This window comes from Chelonia mydas, chromosome 10, assembly GCF_015237465.2.
Source record: "Chelonia mydas isolate rCheMyd1 chromosome 10, rCheMyd1.pri.v2, whole genome shotgun sequence".
Classification (NCBI taxonomy): Eukaryota; Metazoa; Chordata; order Testudines; family Cheloniidae; genus Chelonia; species Chelonia mydas.
Window position 1 is genome coordinate 30468039 of NC_051250.2, and position 25303 is coordinate 30493341.

Genomic DNA, 25303 nt, shown 5'->3' on the forward strand with positions numbered 1-25303 from the left:
GGTGGTTTTTTAGTACCACACAGTTAGCTGTTGGCTGCAGGGTACTTACCAATATAGGTGGATGATCCATTGTGCCTTTGTTTGATCCAGAGCAGTTGTGTGTGGCAAGCTGAAGTAAGGTTCCAGGGAAGTACTAATAGAATGTTTGTGGGTTTTGGCAGCAAACCAGGAACAATGTGTACTGGGGAAAACACATATTGTAAATGAAGATATAACTTTCCCAAATCAGAACATCTTGGGGTCAACGAAAGACATCTCCCTGGCCCCAGGACTATCCCTTTTCCAAATTTCAAAGTCCTGCTGTAAGCCAAATTATTATAATGGAAATGACTGGCAACCTAAAGATAGAATTCGTAACTGCTCTTTACATAAAAAAACCCCCCTACATTAAAAGAACATTAAGGTTCCAAAATCAAGGACTCAAAAGTTAGGAAATGCCAGAATGAAAGATACTGAAGCATTTAACAGCACCTGATTCAGTCCCTGAGCACCATCCATCCTGTGCGCTGAATGAGACAGAGCTAGTGTGGGAAAAATAGTATGTGCTGATGTAATTAGAGACTGTATCATAATGCAGACATGTAAGGGAGCCAAACTAAAGGCATATGGTTAAACTAACTCTGTCATTCCCTGATTTTTGAGTGCTTGACTTTGCAACCTTAACATTCATTTAACACAGTTTTGTATACAATTTCCTAAATTATTTTAAGACGCAAACTGAAAAACAAATCCCATCATACAGAAATTCAGGGCTCATCATTTAGATCCATTGCACAGGTCTCTGCCCCTTGAGTTAATGGGGTAACTAGTAGTGGCAGCAGACTACTCTTCTCTGTGTAGACCAGCTACTACAGAGGGGTAAGGCCAGAGGGTTTCACAACTAGTTTCTGACAGAAAAGGAGTGTTGCTTCATTTACCTTATTTGTTCAAGCCCAGTTATGAGAGGAGTTTGCGCCAGTGGATTAGGTATTGAATGATAATTGAGACAACCTGTGTCCCTCATATGCTTTTTCTGTTACTGCTTTTCAGATTTGCTGTTAAATATTCTTAGGCAAGTAAATATCATCTACCTCAGTGGATTTATTCACACCAGAACAAGTACATCAGAACCCTAAGCTTTCTTTTGTGCCGATTGAATTAAATCTTGCAAAATTGTAATAAAAATGTGTCATCCTAGGCTCAGATGTTCTAATCCATCCTTCCCGTGGCAGTAATTGTACTTAAAAACTAATATTTTACTTGCCTATTAAAAAAAGTTACTTGCTAAGGGCAAGCAGACTTTTACATTTCCAAGACTGATTTAATGAGTTATATAAAACTATGTGAAGTACAGTAAGAATGAGAAACTTCTGTGTGTCACTGTACCTAAACCTTGTCTTCAATATCCAACTTATCACAAGGAGGAGTAGTGGTGCAAAGCATCAGGGTCCTCTAGGCTCCTCTCTGAAGAGCAAAGTTGAAATTCTCTTCCTTCCTTCCAGATTATTTCATGAGGTCCTGAGTAGATGGCGTGGTCTGTTCTGATTAATTCAGGTTAGGCAGGGAAGACAGCTGTTTTCCATTAGCTTCATCCTGTTGAGTGAGGATCCTGTCTACCCACTCCTGAAGAGTATGCATCCCAGGGCCCCATCAGCTGTGATTCAGGATCTGGGATCTGGAAATTGAACCCTAAAGTGCCACTAGGGAAGGATGGTAAAATTGTTGATGATGCAGAAAAGGCAGAAGTGTTCAGTAAATATTTCTGTTCTGTATCTGGAAAAAGCGTGATGCCATATTCACACAGTACAGAGACCATTAAATACCTGACATTCCAGCAGTAACTGCAGAGGTTGTTAAACAGCAACCGCTTAAGTCATACATTTTTAAATCAGCTTGCACCCAGAAGTTTTAAAAGAATTGGCCAAGGAGCCCTCTGAACCACTGATACTGATTTTTAACAAATCTTGGACACTGAGGAAGTTCCAGCAGACTGGAAAAAAGCTAATGCTGTGCCAATATTTAAAAAAGGGTAAACAGTGACCCAGATAAGTAGGCTAGTGGGCCTGATGTCAATCCCAGATAAAACCATGGAAGGTCTGATACAAGACTTCGATAATAAAGAAGTAAAGAATGGTCATATGGTTAATTCTATTCAACAGATTTGTATGGAAAATAGGTCTTGTTAAACAAACTTGACATTGGTTTGCGATGAGGTTGGTAAAGATGTTATTGACATGATATAACTAGACCTACCTATATAAGAAGTTTGACTTAGTATCACATGACATCTTGATTAAAATATTATCACTGATCAAAATCAAGGTAGCCCATGTTAAATAGATTAAAGTGTCCAACTAACAGGTCCCCAAAAGTAATGTAAAGGGGAGTTATCAACAAATAGGGGCAGTGAAGTTCTCTAAGAATCTGTTCTTGGCTCAATGGTATTCAATATGATTATCACTGATCTGGGTGGAAATATAAAATCATTATTGAAGTTTGCAGATCACACAAAACATGGTGGAGTGGCAAATAATGAAGGGGACAGATCAGTTATACAGTACAATCTAGATTGCATAGTAAAATGGGTTCACTTGAATAACATGTTTTAATACAGTTATATGCGAGGTCATATGTCTACGACCCAAAAATATAGGTCACAGGACTGGACAGGGGACTGTACCCTAGAAAGCAGAGACTCTTAAAAGGATCAGGGGTCCTGGTGGAATCTGACTGAACATGATCTCCCATGATGTGATGGCAAAGAGACCTAAAATAATCCTTGGATAAATAAACAGGGGATTATGGTTAGAAGCAGGGAGATGGTGTTACCACTTGTGATGCTGATGTATATATAAACCCTGCATCAACCGAGAAGAGGTTAACTAGAGCCTGAGAGGTGGAAGATGTGTTGATTGACAGTATTCTGACGGACATTCTTTGTTTGGGACATCAGTGAAAGAGACCGAGCCGTAGGCAGGCTGGCCTAGTGGTCACAGCTACAGTAGTTGGTGAATAGGGGTTGGAGGAATCACTAGAGCTGGGTTCTTTTGTTAGTGTTACAGAGCATTGCTGATGCTGCACAGTTGTTAATGCTGCTATTCTTGGAGCTCTCTCACAGAGCGTGCAGCATGTTGATCCAGCAGACCCTGATGTTATTCAGAAAGAAAGACCACAGGCTCAGTTTGTTGGTGAAGGCGTTCAGCCAGGTTTATTATCCGCAAAGCACGGTACGAGTGCCCTGTCCAATGAGTTATGCGGACACTAACACATGTACACCCGTTGACAAGGTAAAGGCTCAGTCAACATAACAGAATGCTGTTCCCTTCGTTGATACAAAGATGCCCCTTCAATGACTTCTCCTTTTATACATTGATACACACAACTTATGTATTACATTCCAGATGTTGTTAGTCACCACCCCTATAGCTTGTACCTGCTAGTTTGAACAAAACATCCTCGTCCATTATCCTGTCATTCCCCTCCTTATCTTATGAGGGGTCAGTGTGTTCCTGTGCTACCTCTTGGGAATTTGTTTACGTGGTAACTTGAGCCTTCTGGGTGTTGTTGTACCGTCCTCACCGGTCAGGCATGTGCTGACTTGATTAGCCAATACCTGGTGTGTTAGTATTCTGCCAAGGCCAGGCCTAACTCTGGTTCATAGCCTTTGGTTCACACTGTTAGTTAGCAAAAGTCAGGGTCAGAGTCAGGCTGGGATCAGAGACCAGAGATGAGAGGCAGTACCAGGTTGGAATCAGGAGGCAGGAATCAGGGTCAGAGTCAGGCCATAGTTGAAGACCCAAGATCAGAGGTAGTACCAGGCTGCAGTCAAGAGGCAAGGTCAGGCTGGGATTGGAGACCAGAGATCAGGATACAAGGTGAGGTCTGGCATTGCAGCAGACCAGAAGTCTATGTGATTGCCCACAAAAGTTCCTGGGCCACCCTGGAGGGTTAAATATGGTGCTTGGCCAATCAGAGGACCTCAGGGTACTGTCGTCACTCTGGGTCCCTTGGGCAGTATGTCCTACAGCACCTACTCCCCACAGTGCTCCCTGGTTGCAGGGCTATATGGTGGCACTGTGGTAATATCAGCTAACCCTGGCTCTCAGCATTCTAGTCCATGGATCCTGGCAATCAACACCTGGAAGGGGAGGACCTATAGTGTGAGCTGGCCAGAGGGCCAAGTATCATCATTCCACATCCCTGACATAGGCATCGCCTCCGTGCGTGCTCTGGGGCTGGAGCACCCACAGGGAAAAATTGGGTGCACCCACCGGCAGCTCCCCACCCCGCCCCCCAACCCCCACCTCCTCTCCGCCTCCGCCCCTGAGAGCACCGCTGGGTCCTGCTTCTCCCCCATCCCTCCCAGCACTTGCGCCATGAAACAGCTGTTTCATGTGGCAAGCCTGGGAGGGAGGGGGAAGGAAGGGGAACGCGGCATGCTTGGGGGAGGAGGTGGGGCCAGGGCGGGGATTTGGGGAGGGATCGAATAGGAGCAGGGAGGGGTGGAGTTGGGGCCGGGCGCGAGCACCCACCGGCGCTGACGAAAGTTGGTGCCCGTGATCCCTGACACCCAGAGGAGGACAGTGGGGCAGAGCTGCTGAACTGCCAACTCATGCTATGAGGGGGTGGTGAGACAACAGTAAGACCCCTTTATATGGCACACATGGGACCATGCCTGGAATACTGCATGCAGGTCCCGTGTCCACATTTGAAAAATTAGAAGGGGTTCAGAAAAGAGCTATAGTACTTATCCAAAGTTTGGAAAACCTCCCTCCCAGTGAGAGGCTTTGCCTATTAAGTTTATCCAAGAGATGATTAAGGGGAAGATATCTGATACTAGAGGGATCTTTAATCTAGCAGAAAAAGGCAGGACAAGACCCAATGGCTGGAAGCTGAAGCCAAACAAATTCAGACTGGAAATAAGGCAGCAAGAGGAATTAACCACTGGAGCAACTTACCGAGGGATGTGATGGGTTCTCCATCACTCAGAGTTGCTCATTCTAGATTGGATGCCTTTCTAAAAGGTCCAGTTTTATCCACTATTTTATTGACCTCTTCAAACAACTCTAATGGAATGGAGAGGCATGATTTTCTTTTACACAAGTCATGGTTGTCTGAGCAGACCCGGTGCAACCACGAGGCAAACTAGGCGGTCGCCTAGGGTGCCAAGTGGTTGGGGGCGGCCAAAAGCGCGCTCCGGGGAGGCGGTGGAGCAGAGGTGAGCTGGGGCAGAGGGGCGCAGGGAAGGCCGCCTGCAGCAAGTAACGGGGATGGCGCACAGGGGAACTGCTCCCCGCCCCAGCTCACCTCTGCTCCGCCTCCTCCTTTGAGCGCGCCGCCATGCTCTGCTTCTCTCCCTCCCGGGCTTGCGTGCCACACAGCTGATTGGCGCCACAAGCCTGGGAGGTGGGAGAAGTGGTGGTGGCAGCGTGCTTGGAGAGGAGGCGGAGCAGAGGTGAGCTGGGGCTGGGAGTTGCCGCACGGCTCCCCGGGCTGAGGGGAGTTGCCGCACGGCTCCGTGAGGGAAGAGGAGGCGGCGGGGAGCTGCCACAGGGGGGGCGCCTCAGGGCAGAGGGGCATGGTGGGGAGCTGCCGTGGGGGGGGGTGCTTCAGGGTGGAGGGGGGGGCGGCGGGGAGCTGCTGCAGGGGGGATGCCTCAGGGCGGAGCGGGGTGCAAGGTGGCAGTTTCGCCTAGGGCGCAAAACATCCTTGCACCGGCCCTGGGTCTGAGTCCCTGTTGTATTACAAACAGCTAGGTGCTTTATCATTCTATCTTCAATTATAATTTCAACTTAGATGCTAATTTTTAAAGTCCTTCAGAGCTCGAGTGGCAGTGCTGAAGTGAAACGATGAAGCACGTCGTGAAGCTTCATCATTGAATCATGTCCTTCCAAACTGTAATATTCATTTAGCAAATGGTCACAGCTAGCTGTTTCTCTCTCTTTGGTGGAATCCTAGATGAAGAAGCCCTGCTGCCAGCCCCTCAGAATATCTCTATCCTGTCCACCAACATGAAGCACTTCCTGACCTGGAGTCCAGTGACGGTCCCTGGAGAAACTGTGAGATACTCTGTTGAGTTTCAGGGGTAACTCGCCTGTTTTTTCTCCCCTCTCTGGATGCTAGTTGGACAAAAGCCCTGCATCCCCTGCACATGGCATACATAGGTCTATGCACACTGATATGGGAGAAATGTGACAGTCCCATCAATAATAATGCAGAAGTGGGAAAATGTCATTGGCCTCATGCGGAGCCTGCCTGCAGCCCAGGTCTTTATCATTAATTGTGTGTTATTTGGATCACAGCAGTGCCCACTATGGGCTAGGCGCTTTCCAGACAAAGTCTCTGCCCCAAAGAGCTCACAAGCTAGGAAGACAGGCAACAGACAAAGAGGGGGGGAGGGAACAGAGAAACATACAAGTGAATTTTTTCCCCGCTGGCAGATTATTTTGGAAAATATATAGGAGGGTTCTGAAGAAACAAAGTCAGTAGAATATTCAGTCACCTTGCTAAAAAGAAACTGTAATGCTAAAAGCATCTGCATCGTCACTGTGGCTGCATCACTGTGTTCATTCACTCCAGCTTTCTCATTCACTCCAAGGAGGGGTTTTCTCAAACAGCTTCACATGTCTTGCTCACAGATACACTGAAGAATAAGGGAGGCTGAGATGCACCCCTATTGCTTCCATCCACTCCCATTATGCCAGCCCCAGGGGTCCCCTCTGATGGCAAACAGTCTCAGGTTGTGTGGTAGGAGGGTTGGACATCTGATTCTAAAGGAGTTTGTCTGCATGTGAATTTTTAGTTTAACAAATATTAATTCGTAAAATTGTGAATTCTTTTGTAGACAGGGCACAAACATTTGTTCCTAGTGTTTTTAACCCTAAGCTGCATGACTAGCTACAAACATAAGAACATAAGAATGGTGATAGTGGGTAAGACCAATGTCCATCTAGCCCAGAATCCTGTCTTCCTACAGTGGCCAATGCCAGGTGCTTCAGAGAGAATGAACAGAACCGGGCAATCATCAAGTGATTCATCTTCGGCAATCATCAAGCGGTCCATTAGCATCCTGTCTGCAGTAGAATTTGTGATCATGTAAATTAAAACATGACTAAAAATTCAAGCTTAGACATGTCCCCCAGGGTGAAATTCCCCCTGAGCAGAGCCCAGCACATGGCCTGCGAGACAATTAAACTCCACTTAAGTTCTCAAATGTGCCTTGTGCTTGTGGCTGTATGCTCTCCCGCTGCAAATGGTGGATGTCACGCTTCCTGTGCTTCTGGTAACAAAGAAGAAAAACCTGGAGAAGAAAAACCTGGAGCAGTACCCAGGTGAAGCTGATTCTGGGTAGAGTCCTTAGAGGAAAGGGATGGTTAAGGGGTGAGGATAGAGGTGTGTTATTTTATCCTGTATTGCCTGTGTGCTTTTCTTTGCTTTCCCCAGGGAGTATGAAAGAGATTATGCCAACGAGATCTGGATACCCATCAGCGAATGTTCGCTCATCATTGTGACTCAGTGCAACGTCACAGAGGACATCTCTGCCACCGTGCCCTATAACCTACGCGTGAGGGCAAACCTAGGTTCTCAGGTTTCAAAGTGGAGCACACTAAAAGTTCTCTTCAATCGCATAACGAGTAAGCTCTCTGCCTCCTCCTGACAGTCACATCACTACCTCGGATAACCAATATAAAATGTGTTCCTTTTGAAAAAAAAATGTTTTCATTGATGTTGAAACAGCAGATCAATTCACACTGTAAGTACAGGGTGTAAATAATAAGTTGCAGTTCTGTTACTGAGTATTTGCGTATTAATATCTCATTACTCATACATAACAAAATAGATACTTTTTATTTACTAGTGATCACTTAAATTCCTTTTTAATTCTTAAAATCAGTTTATGTCAATAAATGTTATTTTAAAATTAAATTCCTTAAAAAGTAATAACAATCTTAGAATAATAAAGAAATGTAGGACTGGACGCGATCTCGATAGATCATCTTGTCCTGTCCCCTTCACTGAAACAGGACTAAGTGTTATCTAGACCATCTCTGACAGGTGTTTGTCAAACCTGTTCTTAAAAACCCTTACAGTCAGGAAATTTTACCTAATGTCCAACCTAAATCTCCCTTGCTGCTATTTTCACCCATTACTTCTTGTCCTGTTCTCAGTGAGAACAGTTTATCACCCTCCTCTTTATAACAACCTTTTACATACTTGACTGTTATCATGTCTACCCTCAGTCTTCTCTTCTCCAGACTACCCAAACGCAATATTTTCATTCTTTCCTTGTAGATCATGTTTTCTAGACCTTTAATCTTTTTTGGGGGGGAGGGTGGGGGAAGGTTGTTTTTTTGTTTTGTTTTGCTCTCCTCTGGACTTCCTACAATTTGTCCACATCTTTCCCCAAGTGCGGTGTCCAGAACTAGACATAGTACTCCAGCTGAGGCCTTATTGATGCTGAGTAGAGTGGAAGAATTATTTCTCATGTTTTTTTTACAACAGCCCTGCTAATACATCCCATAATGATGTCCGTTTTATTTGCAAAAGTATTACATTGTTGGTGCATGTTTAGTTTGTGATCCACTGTAATCCCTGATTCTTCTTTGCAATACTCCTTCCTAGGCAGTCATTTCCTATTTTGTACTTGTGCAATTGATTATTCCTTCCTATGTGTATGTGATGGGGTGTACCATGCTGGAGGCGTTGCGGTCCTACCCCACCTTGCCCCAGGAAAGGAGCAGTGAAGGTGGGTTCTCCACGCCTGCCTAGAGAGGCTGCAGGGAAGCAGCCAATCAGAGCCCAGCAGGCTCAGTTAAAAGGCGCTTCAGGGGCTGAGCAGGTCAGTTGCTGGTGGGGACAAGAAGGATGAAGGAGTGGAAGGCTGTGAGACTCCATAGGCAAAGAGACTGCGGAGAAACCCTGCTCCAGCAGAGATAGGACTGGAAGCTCTCCAGGCACAGCGGCCTGGGAGAAAGAACCCTGACAAAAAGGGGGCAGAGACTGTTACAAGTCCTTTAGGCAAGGAGGCCTGGGAGAGACCCTGCTCAGACGGAGAACCCAAGAAGGTGATGGGACAGAGTGGAAAGCAGCACAGGGAATACAGCAGTAGCAACTAGTAAAGAAAGCAACACGTGGCTGCTACTTATAGGGTCTCTGGTTGGGACCTGGAGTAGTGGGCAGGACTGGCTCTCCCTACTGGTGAAGTGGCCAAAGCCCTGAGAAGAGCACAAGTTTCCTTTTGGAGCCTGAGAAAGGGGCTAGAGTTTAAACAGGCCCAGAGACAGGGCTAAAGCCCTCAGAGAAGGCGAACCATTTGTTGGACTGTTACCCCAGCAGGGGTTCCTTCATACATTTAGACTGTGTGTAGGTTAGCTGGAGAGTAGTTGCTGACAGGCGCTGTGAGCAGAGATAGAATGCAGGTTCACACCCAGCTCACGAGGCGCTCACGAGAGGTTAGTGGCCCTTGTTATGGTGTAGTACTTTGCATTTGTCCTTATTGAATTTCATCCTATTTATCAACTTATTTATTAATATTAACACACAGCCAGAAATTACTGGTGGCTCACCTCAGGCCTGGGCTCCAACTGGACCGGGTCACACTGGGTCTAGGTTGCACACTTTTGCGGCAGCATCTTGTTCCTCAGATTCTCATCTTTCATTTTAAAGAAAAGTGATTCTCCAGCCTTTCCAGTTATGGAGAACTCCTTGCACATGTGATCTGATTACATCCTGCGCACATTGCTGTGTCTGAACACTGCTATGCTGGCTGCGCAATGAGTGTGGGGACAAATTCCAACAAGTGCCTTTCTCTACATGTATTTGGCCAGAGGGATGTTATCCTTCCTGTTGTGGGGAAGGGACGTTGGGCCAGATTCTCAGCTATGGCCAAACACACATTCCCTGCAACTTGCACCCTGTGTTGTGTGCAAAGGAGACTCAAAGGTCATCTCTGCACTGCCCTGATACTACACTTAGCAACCCTCACCGTAACTTAAATATGTGTATGTTTCAGTATTTAGTAGTAGTGAGTCCAAACTTTGTTCCTATAATACTGCAAACATGGAAGGCTTAATTCCAGAACTGTAGCAAGCCTTGATTATCACAATAGCCATGCAACAAGAGTCATTTACAGCAGTGTTACACACAACGCTGCAAGAATAAAAATCACCTACAGTATGCAGTAAACAGACTGACTGATTTCCACCCACAATCCCCACTCCTTAATGGGAGCTACAGGGGTCAGCATTTTGGAAAATCAGGCCAATAGGAACCAATGTCAGAGAAAGGTTTCAGAGTAGCAGCCGTGTTAGTCTGTATTCGCAAAAAGAAAAGGAGTACTTGTGGCACCTTAGAGACTAACCAATTTATTTGAGCATAAGCTTTCGTGCATCCGATGAAGTGAGCTATAGCTCACAAAAGCTTATGCTCAAATAAATTGGTTAGTCTCTAAGGTGCCACAAGTACTCCTGTTCTTTTTGTCAGAGAAAGGAGTTTCAAAGCATGTGTTCTGGGCCTTTGGAGAGAGTTAGCACCCCTTGTCCAGAAGAACCCGTCTGGTCTGGTTTCTCAGCACTCTCTGCCCTACCTGGTTCTGTTATTGCTTGGATGGGACCTTCAAACAAAACAGTTCCTCCCCCCACAGAAAACAATTAAAGTTTGTGCAACTCAGCTATTGCTAAATACCTCGACCTAATAGAATAAAATCCACCCTGGCCCAAGGGGCTGCTACTATCTCTAGAAACAAAGCAGGGTAGAGAGGGAGGAAGATCAAGGGAAACCGCCACAAAGAAGCAATTGGCTGCTAATAAAGCTCAAGGGGAGTCACAAAAGGGAACATGTCCTGCCTCTCTTCCAGTTTGGGAAAGGGGGTTTCAGGGTTGCCTTTGGTGGTGGTAATAGTGCTGCTTCTGTGTTTGACAGCTTTCCTCACCCCACCCGTAATGGAAGTCTCTGCAGACGGGTATCACTTACTCGTGAAGCTGGAAGACCTGGGACCAGCCTTTCAATTCCACATATTCTATTGGAGGAAGGGCCAGGAAAGTTGGGTGAGTTTTGCCCTTGCTCTCAGGTGAGAATGGAGAACACTGCATGGCTTAGAATGAAAGTGCATGGGATATTTTTCTGAGCACAGCATCCTTCTGCCCTCTCTAGTCCCCTGCTATAGCATGTAGCACAAGGGCGGGCAAACTTTTTGGCCTGAGGGCCACATCAGGTTTCTGAAATTGTATGGAGGGCCAGTTAGGGGAGGCTGTGCCTCCCCAAACAGCCAGACGTGGCCTGGCTCCCCGCCCCCTATCTGACCCCCCTGCTTCTTGCCCCTTGACGGCCCCCCGGGACTCCTGCCCCATCCAACCCCCCCCCCCCCCGTCCCCTGATTGCCCACCCCCGGGACTCCTGCCCCATCCATCCCCCCTGCTCCCTGACTGCCCTTGACCCCCTGCCCCTGACTGCCCTCAACTGCCCCATCTTACTCCTCATCTCGTTCCTGACTGTCCCCCTGGGACCCCTGCCCCATCCAACCACCCATTCTCCCTGTCCCCTGACCGCCCCCGGAACCCCTGCCCCTGACTGCCCCCTGCTGCCCCAGCCAACGCCCCTCTCCTTCCTGACTGCCCCCATTCAACCCCCATTTCCCACCCTCTGACCGCCCCGACCCCTATCCACACCCCCGCCCCCTGACCACCACCCCGAACTCCCCTGCCCTCTATCCAACCACCCCTGCTGGCTGCCCCCTTTCTGCGCTGCATGGAGCACCGGTGGCTGGCGGTGCTACAGCCGCATTGCCCGGACAGCCAGCCACATTGCCCGGCTGGAGCCAGCCACGCCACGGGGCAGCACAGAGCACCGGTTCAGTTTCAGGAGCTCGGGGACCGGGCAGGATGGTCCCGTGGGCCGTACTTTGCCCACCTCTGATGTAGCAGCTACGATCATAAGCTAATTGTGGTGTATGCAGTAATGTAACTGGAAAGGAAGTCCCTGTCCAAGGCAGCTGCCATTTTGTGTTTCACTTCTCATGTAGGAAGTCACAGAGCAAGTCTTTATGTTTAAGCACATTGCACCATTACAATTAAAATTATCACAAAGTCAAGATGTCTGCCCTTCTGCCAGGTCTGATTGACCTGCCCCTAGCCTGGGCAGGCTGTGGTTCGTAGATTCCAAGGCCAGAAAGGACACTGTTTTCATCTAGTCTGACCTCCTGCATAACACAGGCCAGAGAACTGCCCCAAAATAATTCCTAGAGCAGGTCTTTTTAGAAAAACATCTAAACCTGATCTGAAAATTGTCAGTGATGGAGAATCCACCAAGACCCTTGGTAAGTTGTTCCAATAGTTAATTACCCTCACTATCAAACTTACGCCTTTTTCCCCAGTCCTAATTTGTCTAGCTTCAACTTCCTCCAGCCATTGGGTTGTATTATATTTTTCTCTGCTAGATTGAAGGGCCCATTATTAAATATTTATTCCCCAAGTAGATATTTAAACTCTTTCAAGTCATTCCTTAATCTTCTCTTTAAACTAAATAGATTGAGCTGCTTGAGTCTATTACTATAAGACATTTTTTCTAATCTTCTAATCATTCTCGTTGTTCTTGTCTGAATCCTCTTCAGTTTATCAACATCCTTCTTGAATTGTGGATGCCAGAGCTGGATACAGTATTCCAGCAGCGGTCATGCCAGACCCAAACAAAGAAGTAAAATAACCTCTCTACTTCTACTCGAGATTCCCCTGTTCATGCATCTCAGGATCGCATTAGCTCTTTTGGCCACAGTGTCACACTGGGAGCTCATATTCAGCTGACTACCCAAAATCACCCTCAAATCTCTTTCAGAGACACTGCTTTCCAGGGTAGAGTCCCCCCATCCTGTACCTATGGCCGACATTCTGTGTTCCTAGATGTATACATTTACAATTAGCTGTGTTAAAACATATATTGTTTTCTTGCGTCTAGCTTACCAAGAGATCCAGATTGCTCTGAATTAGTGACCTGTCCTCGTCATTATTTACCACTCTGCCAATTTTTGTCTCATCTGCAAACTTCATCAGTGATAACTTTTTCTTCCAGGTCACTGATAAAAATGTTGGCTAGTGTAGGGCCAAGGACTGATCCCTGCAGGACCCCACTGGAAACACACCCACTTAGATGCAGCCTTTAAGACCAGAAGGGACCATTCTGATCATCTAGTCCAGTGGTTTTCAAACTTTTTTTCTGGCAACTCAGTTGAAGAAAATTGTTAATGCCCATGACCCAATGGAGCTGGGGATGAGGGGTTTAAGTTGTGGGAGGGGCTCAGGGCTGGGGCAGAAGGTTGGGGTGCAGGGGTGAAGGCTGTGGGGCAGGGCCAGAAATGAGGGGTTCAGGGTGTGGGAGGGGGTTCAGGGCTGGGGCAGGAGGTCGGGGTGTGGGAGGGGGTCAGGGCTCTGGGCTGGGGGTGCAGGCTCTGGGGTGGGGTTGGGGATGAGAGGTTTGGGGTGCAGGAAGGGGCTCCAGGTTTGAGGGGGGCTCAGGGCTGGGGCAGCGGATTGGGGTGCAGGGCTGGGGCATGGGCTTACCTCCGGCGGCTCCTGGTCAGCAGTGCAGCCAGGGTGCAGAGGCAGGCTTCCCGCCTGTCCTGGCACTGCGGACCGCGCTGTGACCTGGAAACAGCCAGCAGCAGGTCCGGCTCCTAGGCAGAGGTGCACAAACAGCTGTGTACGGCTCTCACCCACAGGCACCGCACCCCCCAGCTCCCATTGGCTGGGAACCGGACAATGGGAATGCAGAGCAAGTGCTTGGGGCAAGGGCAGCACGCAGAGCCCCATGACCCCCCTGCCTAGGAGCCGGACCTGCTGCTGGCTACTTCTGGAGCGCAGCACAGTGTCGGAACAGGCAGGGACTAGCCTGCCTCAGCCGGTGCAGACCAGAGCTGCGACGACCCAGTGCCTTACATTCCGCAACCCAGTACTGGGTCGCAACCCACAGTTTGAAAACCACTGATCTAGTCTGACCTCCTGCCCATTGCAGGCCACAGAACCTCACTAACCTATTCCTGTGATAGACCCCTAACCTCTGGCTGAACTACTGAAGTCCTCAAATCATGGTTTAAAGACTTCAAGTTACAGAGAAACCACTCTTTACTCTAGTTTAAACCAGCAAGTGACCCATGCCTCATAGTGCAGAGGAAAGCGAAAACCCCTGAGGGTCTCTGCGAATCTGACCTGTGAAAAATTCCTTCCCAACCCCAAAGATGATGATCAGTTACTCAGAGCGTGTGGGCAAGACCCACCAGACAGATCCCTGGGAAAGAACTGTCTATAGTAATTTGGAACCCTCCCTCTCCCATCTTTAACCACTGGCGATATTTGCTAATAGCAGTTGCAGATGGGCCACATGCCATTGTAGGCGACCTCATTATACCATTCCCTCCGTAAACTTATCAAACTCAGTCTTAAAACAAGTTACATTTTTGGCTCCCACTGCTCCCCTGGGAAGGCTGTTCCAGAACTTCACTCCTCCAATGGCTAGAAACCTTCTTTCAATTTCAAGCCTAAACTTTTTGATGGACAGTTCATATCCATTTGTTCTTATGCCAACATTGAGCCTTAATTCCTCTCCCTCTGTTCTATTTATAGAGAGCAATCAGCCTTCATTTAGTTAAGCTAAACAAGCCAAGATCCTTAAGTCTCCTCTTGTAAATTAGGTTCTCCGTTCCTCTGATCATTCTAATAACCCTTCTCTGTACCTCTTCCAGTCTGAATTCATCTTTCTTAAACATGGGAGGTCAGAACTGCGCACAGTATTCTGGATTAGGTCTCCCCAGTTCCTTGTATAATGGCAGTAACACTTCCCTATCTCCTTCCCAATCTCCTTTTACTACACATCCCTGATTCGTCTCCAGAGCAGGCCCCTCCTGTGCATTGAATGATGCAGGGGTCCTGTGGAAAAAAATACTATATTAAAGATTGTGGCCTTGCCTACATGGCAAAGCTACACCCATTTAACTACAGGTAGGGTTTTAAACCAATTTAATCCCTTGCAAACCTATGTGTGGATGTACTGACTATGGTTTACATCAGACTTATTTCAGTTTATCTTAAATTAATTAGGAATCATTTAAGCAAATGTGCCTGATTTAAACAGGAATAAAACCAACCACACAGGAGTTTGAACCAGTTTAACGATGTTGATTTTAAAAACCCAATTTAAATTAAAACAAAGCCACTTTCCCATGTAAATAAAACATAATGCATTCACACAAGCGGGCAGGACTGAAGTTGCACGGGCAACTCTAAGTCTGGCACTTCCTAACTTCTGACTTGGTGTCAAAAGAAGGTTATTAAGATTGCAATGTTTTATAAATAACTTCATAGGTTTAAAATAATAAAAAAACCAATCTTATGTTCAATTATAAAACTCCCCCCCCAAATGCAACATGAGCAGGCTGTGAGCCATGCAGCATTAGCACTGATAGGTACTACTTCAGCTGAAGGATTACTTATGTTAACTGGTAGCTGGAGAAGCCTCATATCCACTACAGACCAGCCACTAGAGGATGATGTGTAACTCACTGAAACAGCATTTTACATATGCAGGAGTTCTGCATTTTACAGACAGAATACTCAAGCACATAATTTGGCATAGTCATTCTCAGAGACAGTGTAGTTAAATGGCTGAGACAAACATCTGTCATATTAGAAGCCTGGGTTCTGTTCCCAGCTCAACCAGAAGCGAGCTTGTGCCCCATGTTAATTAGTGCTTTGCTAAAACATATGGAGGCTAATATTTGTCTTCCTCTTAGAATGGGACTATGTGAGGATTTATAATAAGGGCTGTGTATTACAGAGAAGTATTAACAATAGTTAGTGACTAGACCACAAAGTGTCCTGGCTCCCAGCCCAATGCACCTTCCCCTAGAGAAAGGTATTTTGATGGGGAGGAGGTTCTGATTTTCTCGTGTCCTCTTTGTAATTCTGTGCACATTGAATGTATATGGCACAGGAGGCTCAGCAGGGCCTGCTGGGAGATGCACATTGCATCTGGAATATTCACAGAATTAAAAGCAACTAGCAAAATGTGTGTTTATATGGCTTCCTCTACTGGCTGGCACACAGAAGATAACAACCCACTATTGCTATTAGTTAGCAGAGTCTCTCCTGTAGCTTAAGTAATAGCAGTGTGCTGTCGGTTCACACTCATTCAGTGGTTCATTACCGTTGCAAATGATGGAATTCCTTAGGTTTCTTTTTTTAAATGAAAAACTAATGAATTTCCATGCAAAACAAATACATTAAGCCTCCCTCTCAGCCTGTCAGCAGTGTGATGAATGTGTCACAAAAGCCTGAAGTGAGGGACACAAATGAAAATGGAATGCTTCCCTTAGTGGAAACAACTCTGTCTCTCTAACCTCTGTTGCAATTCTGCATCTCAGATGTAAATAAAGTAAGGGGATCCCAAAATTGTGGAGTGGAGGGGACTTTAGTCCAGAGTGTGGGGCAGAGTAGAGGTTTGTCTGCCACTGCACTCTCTCCCCTCATAGTCTATCCCTGCCCTCATTCATTCCTTCCCTCACCTGTACTTCTCGTTCACCATGTGTGAGAGCTTGTTCCTCTCACCCACAGGCCCTGGCCAATGAGTTATCACACACATTTAATGGACGGGAGAGGGGCATGGCATTCGAGCAGGAGCCTGGGGTCACAGAGTTCTTCCTGCCTTCCTCTGCACCCAGGATCACCTGCCTAGGGCTCTAGGCCCTGTGGCCTCCCCTCCCTTCCCTTCCCCCTGTACATGGAGATGCCTTCACAACCTCCTGACACAGGCACTCGCTCCAATCAGGCCTCTGTTCGCCCTTGGCTTATAGTGCCTTTCATCCCATCCTTTCTACCCCGGTGGCTGTCCAGTCTCACTCTGCTGCGCTACCCCATAACCTCCCCCTCCATTTTCCCTTTCTATCTCTTGGTTCCTTAGTTCCCAATCCCTTCTCCCCATTCCTCTCTGACTCTCCCAGCCCTTTCTCCCTACAGCCTACAATCAGGCCATCATTGCCCGCAAGCCCCCTGCTCTCACTGGGCTCTGGACTCTGACCTCCTTGTCATCGCCTCTGGCAGGTGTACAAGAAGACTGTGAAGGGGATCAGCTCTGTGGTGCATCTGGACACCATGGAAGCAGGAGCTGAGTACTGTGTGAAAGCCCAGACCTACGTAGAGGCCATCAACAGAAGCAGCAACTTCAGCCAAACGCAGTGTGTTCGCGGGCCAGGTGATGACCAGACTTCCTCACCAGTAGTATCAGGGAAGCATGGTGCAGTGACTCTTTATGCAGCTGCCCAGTCTGCCAGCATCTCTCCTCTTCACTTCTGCCTGCTGTCTCTTGCCCTGTACACAGCCTGCTGCAATTGTTTCTGCAAGCGGGGTGGGTGTATGGGAAAGAATCATCCCTGCACTGGCAGGGCAGTGTTTGATTCTTTTGGACCTCATGGCTCCCATTGGGGTCAGTGAGAAGGACAGGCCCTGCATTTCTCTCAGGATCTGTAATTGTGTCGCTTGCCCTCAAAGGCTCTCTGCTGAAGTCCTCCTTCCTTCCTTTGTCTCTAGATGGTGGCAGATCTACATGGATGATGACTGCCGTGGTGTCCTTCGCGGGATTTGTTGTAGGTGTCTTGGCCCTGCCTTTTCTGGCCTGGAAAATCAGTCAAATCTTCCAGTATTCCTGCTGTCCAGTCATTGTCCTACCAGACACCCTGGTAATTTCTTTGTCTTCCTTGTTATTTCTGGGATGCTGTATATTTCCAGGGAGGAAGAGACTGAGTGAGTGAGTGGATGTTGCTCCTTCCAAGTGGATCTGAAATCCAGAGGGGAATGATTGGCACATTTTCAAACACAGCTGCCTGAAGCTAAGTGCCTAAATCTCAATTTAGGCACCTCAGCAAGTGGCCTGGTTTTTAGGGCATCCAAGCACTGACTCAAACTGCAGGGTCTCAGCAGCTCTAGGAACGAGACCGCTTGTTTAAGCCCCTACCTATGGACGTGGGTGGCCAGCATAGGGCCCCTGCATTAGCAATGTTGGCCTGTTCTGCTTTCCTAAGTGGAGCCCCGAGCTGTGAGATGACAGCCAGGCATCCTGAGCATGCTCCCCTCCCGCTTGGGCCAATGGGGAGGGGTTCAGCCTCCGGGAGAACAGTCTGCTGTAGTGTCACGCAGAGGGCTACAGCCGTGGAGGGCCCAATGCAGCGGAAGCAAACAGTGTTATGTATTTAGGGAAGTACAAAAGTATTTCAAAGCCAAACAGTCCTTCCAGGGTGAAGGAGAAGGGCTATTTCCCTGCATACGTATTCCCACCCTGCGTTCTCAGAAGCCCAGCTATCCCCAGGCTCCTGCCCTGCCCCATCTGGCTGTCCCCACAAACCCCTGTTGGGGTTGTCCTCTTTCTCCTCCTGTTTTGACTCTCCCCATTTGAGTGCCTCATCCCTTCCCTCCATCCTTGCTGCATGGCTGAGTAATGAGCTGCAGGTTCCTTGTGCTGGAGGCACGGGCAGCATAGCCCTGGCCTGTACTTTTTCTGGCTGCCCTGGGCTCTGCAGTAATACCAGCAGCAACCAGAGTGGGGCTGCACTGGACTGAGTCCCTCCAGGGAAGTGAATTGGGCTGGAAAGAGTGCTAACAAACACACTGTGTGGCACCCCTAGGGCAGGTTTGCAGATGTCATGCGTGTAGGTTTGCCAACTTTATAATTGTACAAAACCAAACACCCTTGCCCCACCCCTGCCACACCCCTTCCATGAGGCTCCGCCTCTGCTCCAGGTGGCACTTACCTCGGGCGGCTCCCCGGAAGTGGCGACATGACCCTCGGCTCCTAGGCAGAGGCATGGCCAAGTAGCTGTGCGCGCTGCCTCCGCCCGCAGGCACCACTGCTGCAGCTCCCATTGGCCATGGTTCCTAATCAATGGGAGCGCTGAAGCCGGCACCTGGGGCAGGAGCAGCGTGCAGAGCCCCCCTGGCTGTCCCTCCATATAGGAGTGGAGAGACATGCTGGTCACTTCCGGAGAGCCTTGCGAAGCCAGATAGGGAGCCTGCCAGCCCAATGTCAACCAGATTTTTAATGGCCCGGTCAGCAGTGCTGACCGGAGCCGCCAGGGTCCGTTTTCGACCAGACATTCTGCTAGAAAACCAGACACCTGGCAATCCTACAACATGCATGGCCCCTTGCTGCAGGTGTGCAGACACCATGCAGCCTCTGCCAGCATGTGCGTGCAGAGTAGACACTGGTGTTCACAAGCATGTTAGCTGTTCCTGGTGCCCACAGTGTAAACTGAGCCTTAGTGAGATGGCAGACAGCATGACTCCACTGCTGGGGATGCTGCCAGCTCTGTGCTCCCCAACAGCAATCCCAGCTTCTGCTAGACCCACAATGGGCAGGGTCTTGGCTTGGGGTCAATGGCCGTGAATCTGGCAGGGTGCCGAAGGCCGCTGACTATGCCTGGGAGCAGGCCAGAGCTTTGGGCTGGTTATCTCGGCCTGCCTAGTGAGGAGACTCAGAACAGCGGAAGGCATCAGGACTGCACCAGCACCGTAGATCACGTCCTGATACAGCTTAATGATGTGCAATGACATCAATGCAGTTACACTGGGACAATCATTGTCAGTGTGCACAAAGCTCTTGGATTCCAGCATAAGCTCCGACTCCGTGGGTGCTCTGGGGCTCAAGTACCCACGGGAAAAAAATAGGAGATACTCAGCACCCACGAGCCCTAGTGGTTCCTGCCCCCTTGCTGCCCAAGTTTCGCACTGGCGGTCTGCTCACAGGGCAGGCCCTAGCCCTGGATAGAGCTTGGGTGTGGAATGTGATAAGTTCAGTGCTGCTCCCAGCTTCTGCCCTTGGGGCAGGGAGTTTGTTTATAAATAAAAAGAAAGGAGTACTTGTGGCACCTTAGAGACTAACCAGTTTATTTGAGCATGAGCTTTCGTGAGCTACAGCTCACTTCATCGGATGCATAGCATATCGTGGAAACTGCAGAAGACATTATATACACACAGAGACCATGAAACAAAACTTCCTCCCGTTTCATGGTCTCTGTGTGTATATAATGTCTTCTGCAGTTTCCACGATATGCTATGCATCCGATGAAGTGAGCTGTAGCTCACGAAAGCTCATGCTCAAATAAACTGGTTAGTCTCTAAGGTGCCACAAGTACTCCTTTCTTTTTACGAATACAGACTAACACGGCTGTTACTCTGAAACCTGTTTATAAATAGAGACCGGGTGATTAAGATAATGTAATTTAATGACAAGCCTTTTGTTAAGGATCATTAGATGATCCTGAAAGTATTGCCAGGCACTCCAGTTAAAAGATGGGAGACAAAGGGTAGGAATAAATGGTCAGTTTTCAGAATGGAGAGAGGTAAATAGTGGTGTTCCCCAGGGATCTGTATTGGGACCAGTCCTATTCAACATATTCATAAATGGTTTGGAAAAAGAGGTAAACAATGAGGTTGCAAAATTTGCAGATGATACAAAACTACTCAAGATAGTTAAGTCCAAAGCAGACTGCAAAGAGTTACAAAGGGATCTCACAAAACTGGGTGACTGGGCAACAAAATGGCAAATGAAATTCACTGCTAAATGCAAAGTAATGCACATGGAAAAATATAATCCCATCATTTTCTAGGTATAGTTGGGATCTAAATTAGTTGTTACCCATCAAAAATGAGCTCTTGGAGTCATTGGCAGTATTGTGGAAGCACTATGTTTCCGGAGTACTGCACATTTATAAGAATACTTCTCACTGTGCCTGTATCGTCCTGAACTGCAGAACGCTCACTCTCCAGAAGACTTTAAAATTATCTCCAGTCATCAGTGGGACAGACGCAACTGAATAAAGTAGCTGTCCTTAACGTGCAGCAAGACCATACTAGGGAACTAGATGTAAATAAGATTGCTGACACTTTCATCCAGAAAGCTACAGTGAGACAGAATGTGTTTAAACTGGGACGTTAGTGAAGACAGCTTGTAGGTGACTGCAATGATTTTAATATACTGTAATTCATGATAAAGGAATTATGTAGTTCATAATTTAATCATTATTAAAATCGTGAAGATACCAGTGAGAGACACACATTCATAAGAACGGCCATACTGGGTCAGACCAAAGGTCTGTCCAGCCCACTATCCTGTCTGCCAACAGTGGCCAATCCCAGGTGCCCCAGAGGGAGTGATCCTAATAGGTAATGATCTAGTGATCTCTCTCCTGCCTCCATCTCCACCCTCCGACAAACAGAGGCTAGGGACACCATTCCTTACCCATCCTGGCTAATAGCCATGAATGGACTTAACCTCCATGAATTTATCCAGCTCTCTTTTAAACCCTGTTATAGTCCTAGCCTTCACAACCTCCTCAGGCAAGGAGTTCCACAGGTTGACTGGGCGCTGTGTGAAGAAGAACTTCCTTTTATTTGTTTTAAACCTGCTGCCCATTAATTTCATTTGGTGGCCCCTAGTTCTTATATTATGGGAACAAGTAAATAACTTTTCCTTATTCACTTTCTCCACACCACTCATGATTTTATATACCTCTATCATATTCAATAACTAGAATATGAAAGAAGTGTATAAATATGCTGAAAATAACCACCCCCCAAAACTGGCACACACCTCTTCAAAAGCACCTCCTCCCCAATACACACCTCTTCAAAAGCACCTGCCGGCAAAAACAAAAGTCACCACCTGTGGATTCCAGCATCCTAGAGGGGCAAGAATGTCTGACAAGCTGCTTTCCAAGCACATCATCCTCCCCTGTTCTGCCTCTCCTGTGCTCCTGCATTTGTTGCGTTTCTCTTTGCAGAGAGAGAATCAGCCAGTGGGGGATAGCTCTTCCCCCACTTACTCTGAAGGGGATTTCCCAGGCTGGAAACTAGTCCCCTTTGCAGGCTGGTAAAGCCTATCCCATAGGAAGTCCCAGCCTCAGCTGTCATGGCCTAGACAGCCGTACTTTGGCCATAGAGGCTCCCCCAGCAGACAGTGGCATCCCAAGGCAGGTACCTATCTGGGAAATGCTCTGCAAAGGGAGTGGATCAGAGGGCACAGATACCTACCCATGGTGCTGATCCCACACAGAGCCATTGCTTTGCTTTTGCTGCCCCTGTTGGCCAGGTTGAGGGCTCAGGTTTGTAATCCTCACATCAGGAGCAGGCTGTCTGCCGGAGTTGGGAAACCCACATTACTCAGCAAGGCTGGCTCAGGGTGCCCCCCACTGCAAAGCCAGTAACAAGCATTTGTACCCCAAGTCATTTAGGTGCCTTTGAAAACCCCACCCCAAATGACCTGAGGGCCATAATCCTCTGGGAGTGTGGGGCGGGGGGGATTCCTTCAAACATGCTGAAGGGAATCAATAGGAAACATGGGATTCTATTAAGAAAAGGATAACTCCGTCTGTCTAGTAGGAGATGCTTCTTGGCAGCCTGAAGCTATGCAGCTGTCTCCCAAAGGAAGCACGTGGCTTAGGACGCTGCACATTAGACTGAGGAAAGCATTGGATACCATACCTTGGGGAATGACTCTGCAAGGGTGGCCTGAGGTTAATTAAATGACCTCTAGCTTCTCTGGGTCCTTGCTGAGTGAGAAGGAAGCAAGTTTCTGGGGCTGCTGGGCCTTGCAGAGCTGGGGCTCTGGGGAATTATGCCAGACAAGGTAAGAAGGGCCTTGGAGGGCAAGCAAAATGTAGGCAGAAAAGGTTTCTAACTCCAAAATGCCCCTGCAGGACAATACTACATCAGCACAGGCTGCTCAGATGCTTTGCATGTCTTTGTTTTTACAGAAAGTTACTGAGTCCCCTGCGATGCTAATACACTGCAGGAGTGAGGGGACTGAATGTTGTGACGTGGCTGTGCATGTGATTCCCCCCAAAGAGATTCTCCGACTGTGGATTCAGGACGCACTTTAAAGCAGCCCAGAGATAATCAACCCTGTAGAAAACCATCTATGAACAGATCGAGCAGATTGTGCACTGGGAGCCTGGACACAGCTCCCACAGACTCAGGGTATGTCTACCCAGAGGGATCAATGGGAAGCTTTTTGATGTATGTCTGGTAACTCGCAGGACGCAAGTCGAACCAAGAGTGTGCACATGGGACTCCAGTTCTGTTTTTAATTCACATTCTTGTGACCCTGGGAGTCCCTTATGGCCAACTGCCATAGGGCCCTCATACTATAACTCACATCAAGCCTCACACACTCATTGCCCCAACATACTGTTGTCACAATATACGCATCTCAAAGGTATCATGTAAGGTATCATATGTAAACTGGTGACACACTGGTCACCCCAAAAATCATTGATGTATGTGTGGGTTGACTACAGAGAGTTATAAATGTATGCTGGAAATATGTTCGTAAAATGTCTTTGGGAGGAAGACCATAAAACCAGACTGCCCTAGATAAAGAAATGTGTACCTACCTGTCTGACCAGCTTGGTCATAAGCAGAGGACAATGGAAGAACAAAGCCATCAAGTTAAATAGGTGGGGGAAAAGACTATTTAACAATCACGTTGGGGGACCGAATCTACACCCCAGGAAGCCTTCCTGGCTCTTGAGGCGGAGACAATGGACTTTGAGTAATAGAAGGGGAGCAAAAAGACATTTTAGTGATCCATCACTGAGGAGACAAAGGGTACAGCACCCTTGGAGTCTGTGAAAGTTGGATCTCCCTAGTCTGAAAGGCTAGGAATGCTGGTACCTACATCAAGTTGAGGAAAGATAAGAATGTAACTTTTTAAGATTACGTTCTTGTCATTAGAAAGCATGTTTTATTTTGTTTGTAACCGGACCTGTCTCTTTTTCTCTTGCTTAGTATCACTTAAATCTCTGTTCTTTGTTAATAAACTTATTCTTGTTTTATTACAAAACCATCTCAGTGCTGTGTATTACAGTGAAGGATCAGTTTTCATGTAACCTAACAGGCTGGTCTGTGCTCTGCCTCTTTGGAGGCAGCAAACTTAATAATTTCTGTGTGTGCCCAGTGAGAGAGACAGGCCCACCGACAGGGAGGGAGGGGGGGCAAAGAGGGCAATTGCCCAGGGGCCTGGGCAATTTAAGAGGGTCCTGGGCCCCCGGTCGCTGCTGCTGTCGTAGCAGCATCAGAGCTGGGAGCCCTGGGCACTTTCAAATCTCCTGGGGGGGCTGCAGAGCTCCTAGGCATAGGCACCAAGTGGTTGCTGAGCACCCACCGGTGGCGCCCTCCCTCGCCAGTGCCTCCCACCAGCGGCGGGCCCCACTGGTCAGCTCATCCCTGTCTCCGCAGTGCCTCTCACCTGCTGCCATCAGCTGTTTGGCAGTGTGCTGGAGGCGCTGGAGGGGGGGAGGAGGAGCGGGGGGTGGGAAGAGGCAGGGCCGGAGCGGGCCTGGATGATGCATAGCCCCTGAGACGCTGCTCTGCAGCCCTGCGTGGTGGTTGCCTGAGAGAGCCTGGCTGGGGAGGTGACTTCCATTCCCTGCCAGGGCTCGGGTGCTGGGGTCCCCAGCAGCTGACCTGGGCAGGGTTTGGAAGCTGCATTCTCCCCAGCCAGGCTCTCTCAGGCAGCTGCCGGGCAGAGCTGCAAAGCAGTAACCAGGAGCGGCCGGCGTTAAAAGTGGCTCCCTCTTGCTCCCTGCCTGGACTCCTGCCGGCCAGGGAGAACAGCAGAACGTGACAGGCAGGGGCAGGCGTAGGGGGAGGACAAAGTGCCCCGCCCCCCACAGGTACCATGGAGCGGGGAGAGCGTGGTGACCCTGGGCTGCGGGGGATGGGGACACACGTGACCTGTCCTTTACATCGTGTCCCCCCCACTATGGGGAGGCACCAGTTGTATATGGGGCACCCTCGGGGGAGGGGGCAGAACAGGGGTGGGAAGAGGTGCGGTGGGGGTGGGACATTGGGGGAAGAAGCCTTGTATGGAGCAGGGGGTCGAGCACCCCCTGGGAAATCTGGAAGTCGGCACCTATACTCCTAGGCGCGCACATGGTGGTACCGGTGGCGGCGAAGGCAGCTGGGCGGGCATGTGGAAGCCCTGGTCGTGCCAGAAGAGCGTGCCCTGCAGCGCAGCCAGCAGTTCACTGGGCACCAGCAGGCGCCCATTGACGGTTCTGCCCTGCGGCCCGGAATTGCTGTCGGCAGGTCTGGAGAGAGACTTGACATTTCTGGGGAGCTCAGGAACTGGGATTCTCTGTTACCTACAAGGCAAGGTTTATACTGAAAGAGTCTTGAAGTCATCTGGGGAGTCCCTCTCCATTAGTGCCCTGGTGAGCCAAGATTCTACCTCAAGTTCCTAGGCCACATCTACTAAGAGACCCCAGTCATCTGCTACTATCTAGGTGTAAATG

General features: G+C 48.4%; 1 protein-coding gene across 1 annotated transcript in view; it reads left to right on the forward strand.

Annotated features, from left to right (window-relative positions):
* IL20RB (interleukin 20 receptor subunit beta) overlaps nt 1-23846 on the forward strand; it is a 33454-nt gene extending 9608 nt beyond the window's left edge. The window contains exons 2-7 of the mRNA XM_027818203.3: nt 5938-6064; nt 7423-7613; nt 10900-11024; nt 17061-17211; nt 17547-17695; nt 22763-23846. Coding sequence (XP_027674004.2) covers nt 5938-6064; nt 7423-7613; nt 10900-11024; nt 17061-17211; nt 17547-17695; nt 22763-22888 — 869 coding nt within the window. The 3' untranslated portion in view covers nt 22889-23846. The remainder of the gene's footprint in view (nt 1-5937; nt 6065-7422; nt 7614-10899; nt 11025-17060; nt 17212-17546; nt 17696-22762) is intronic.
* Nucleotides 23847-25303: the final 1457 nt, after the last annotated feature.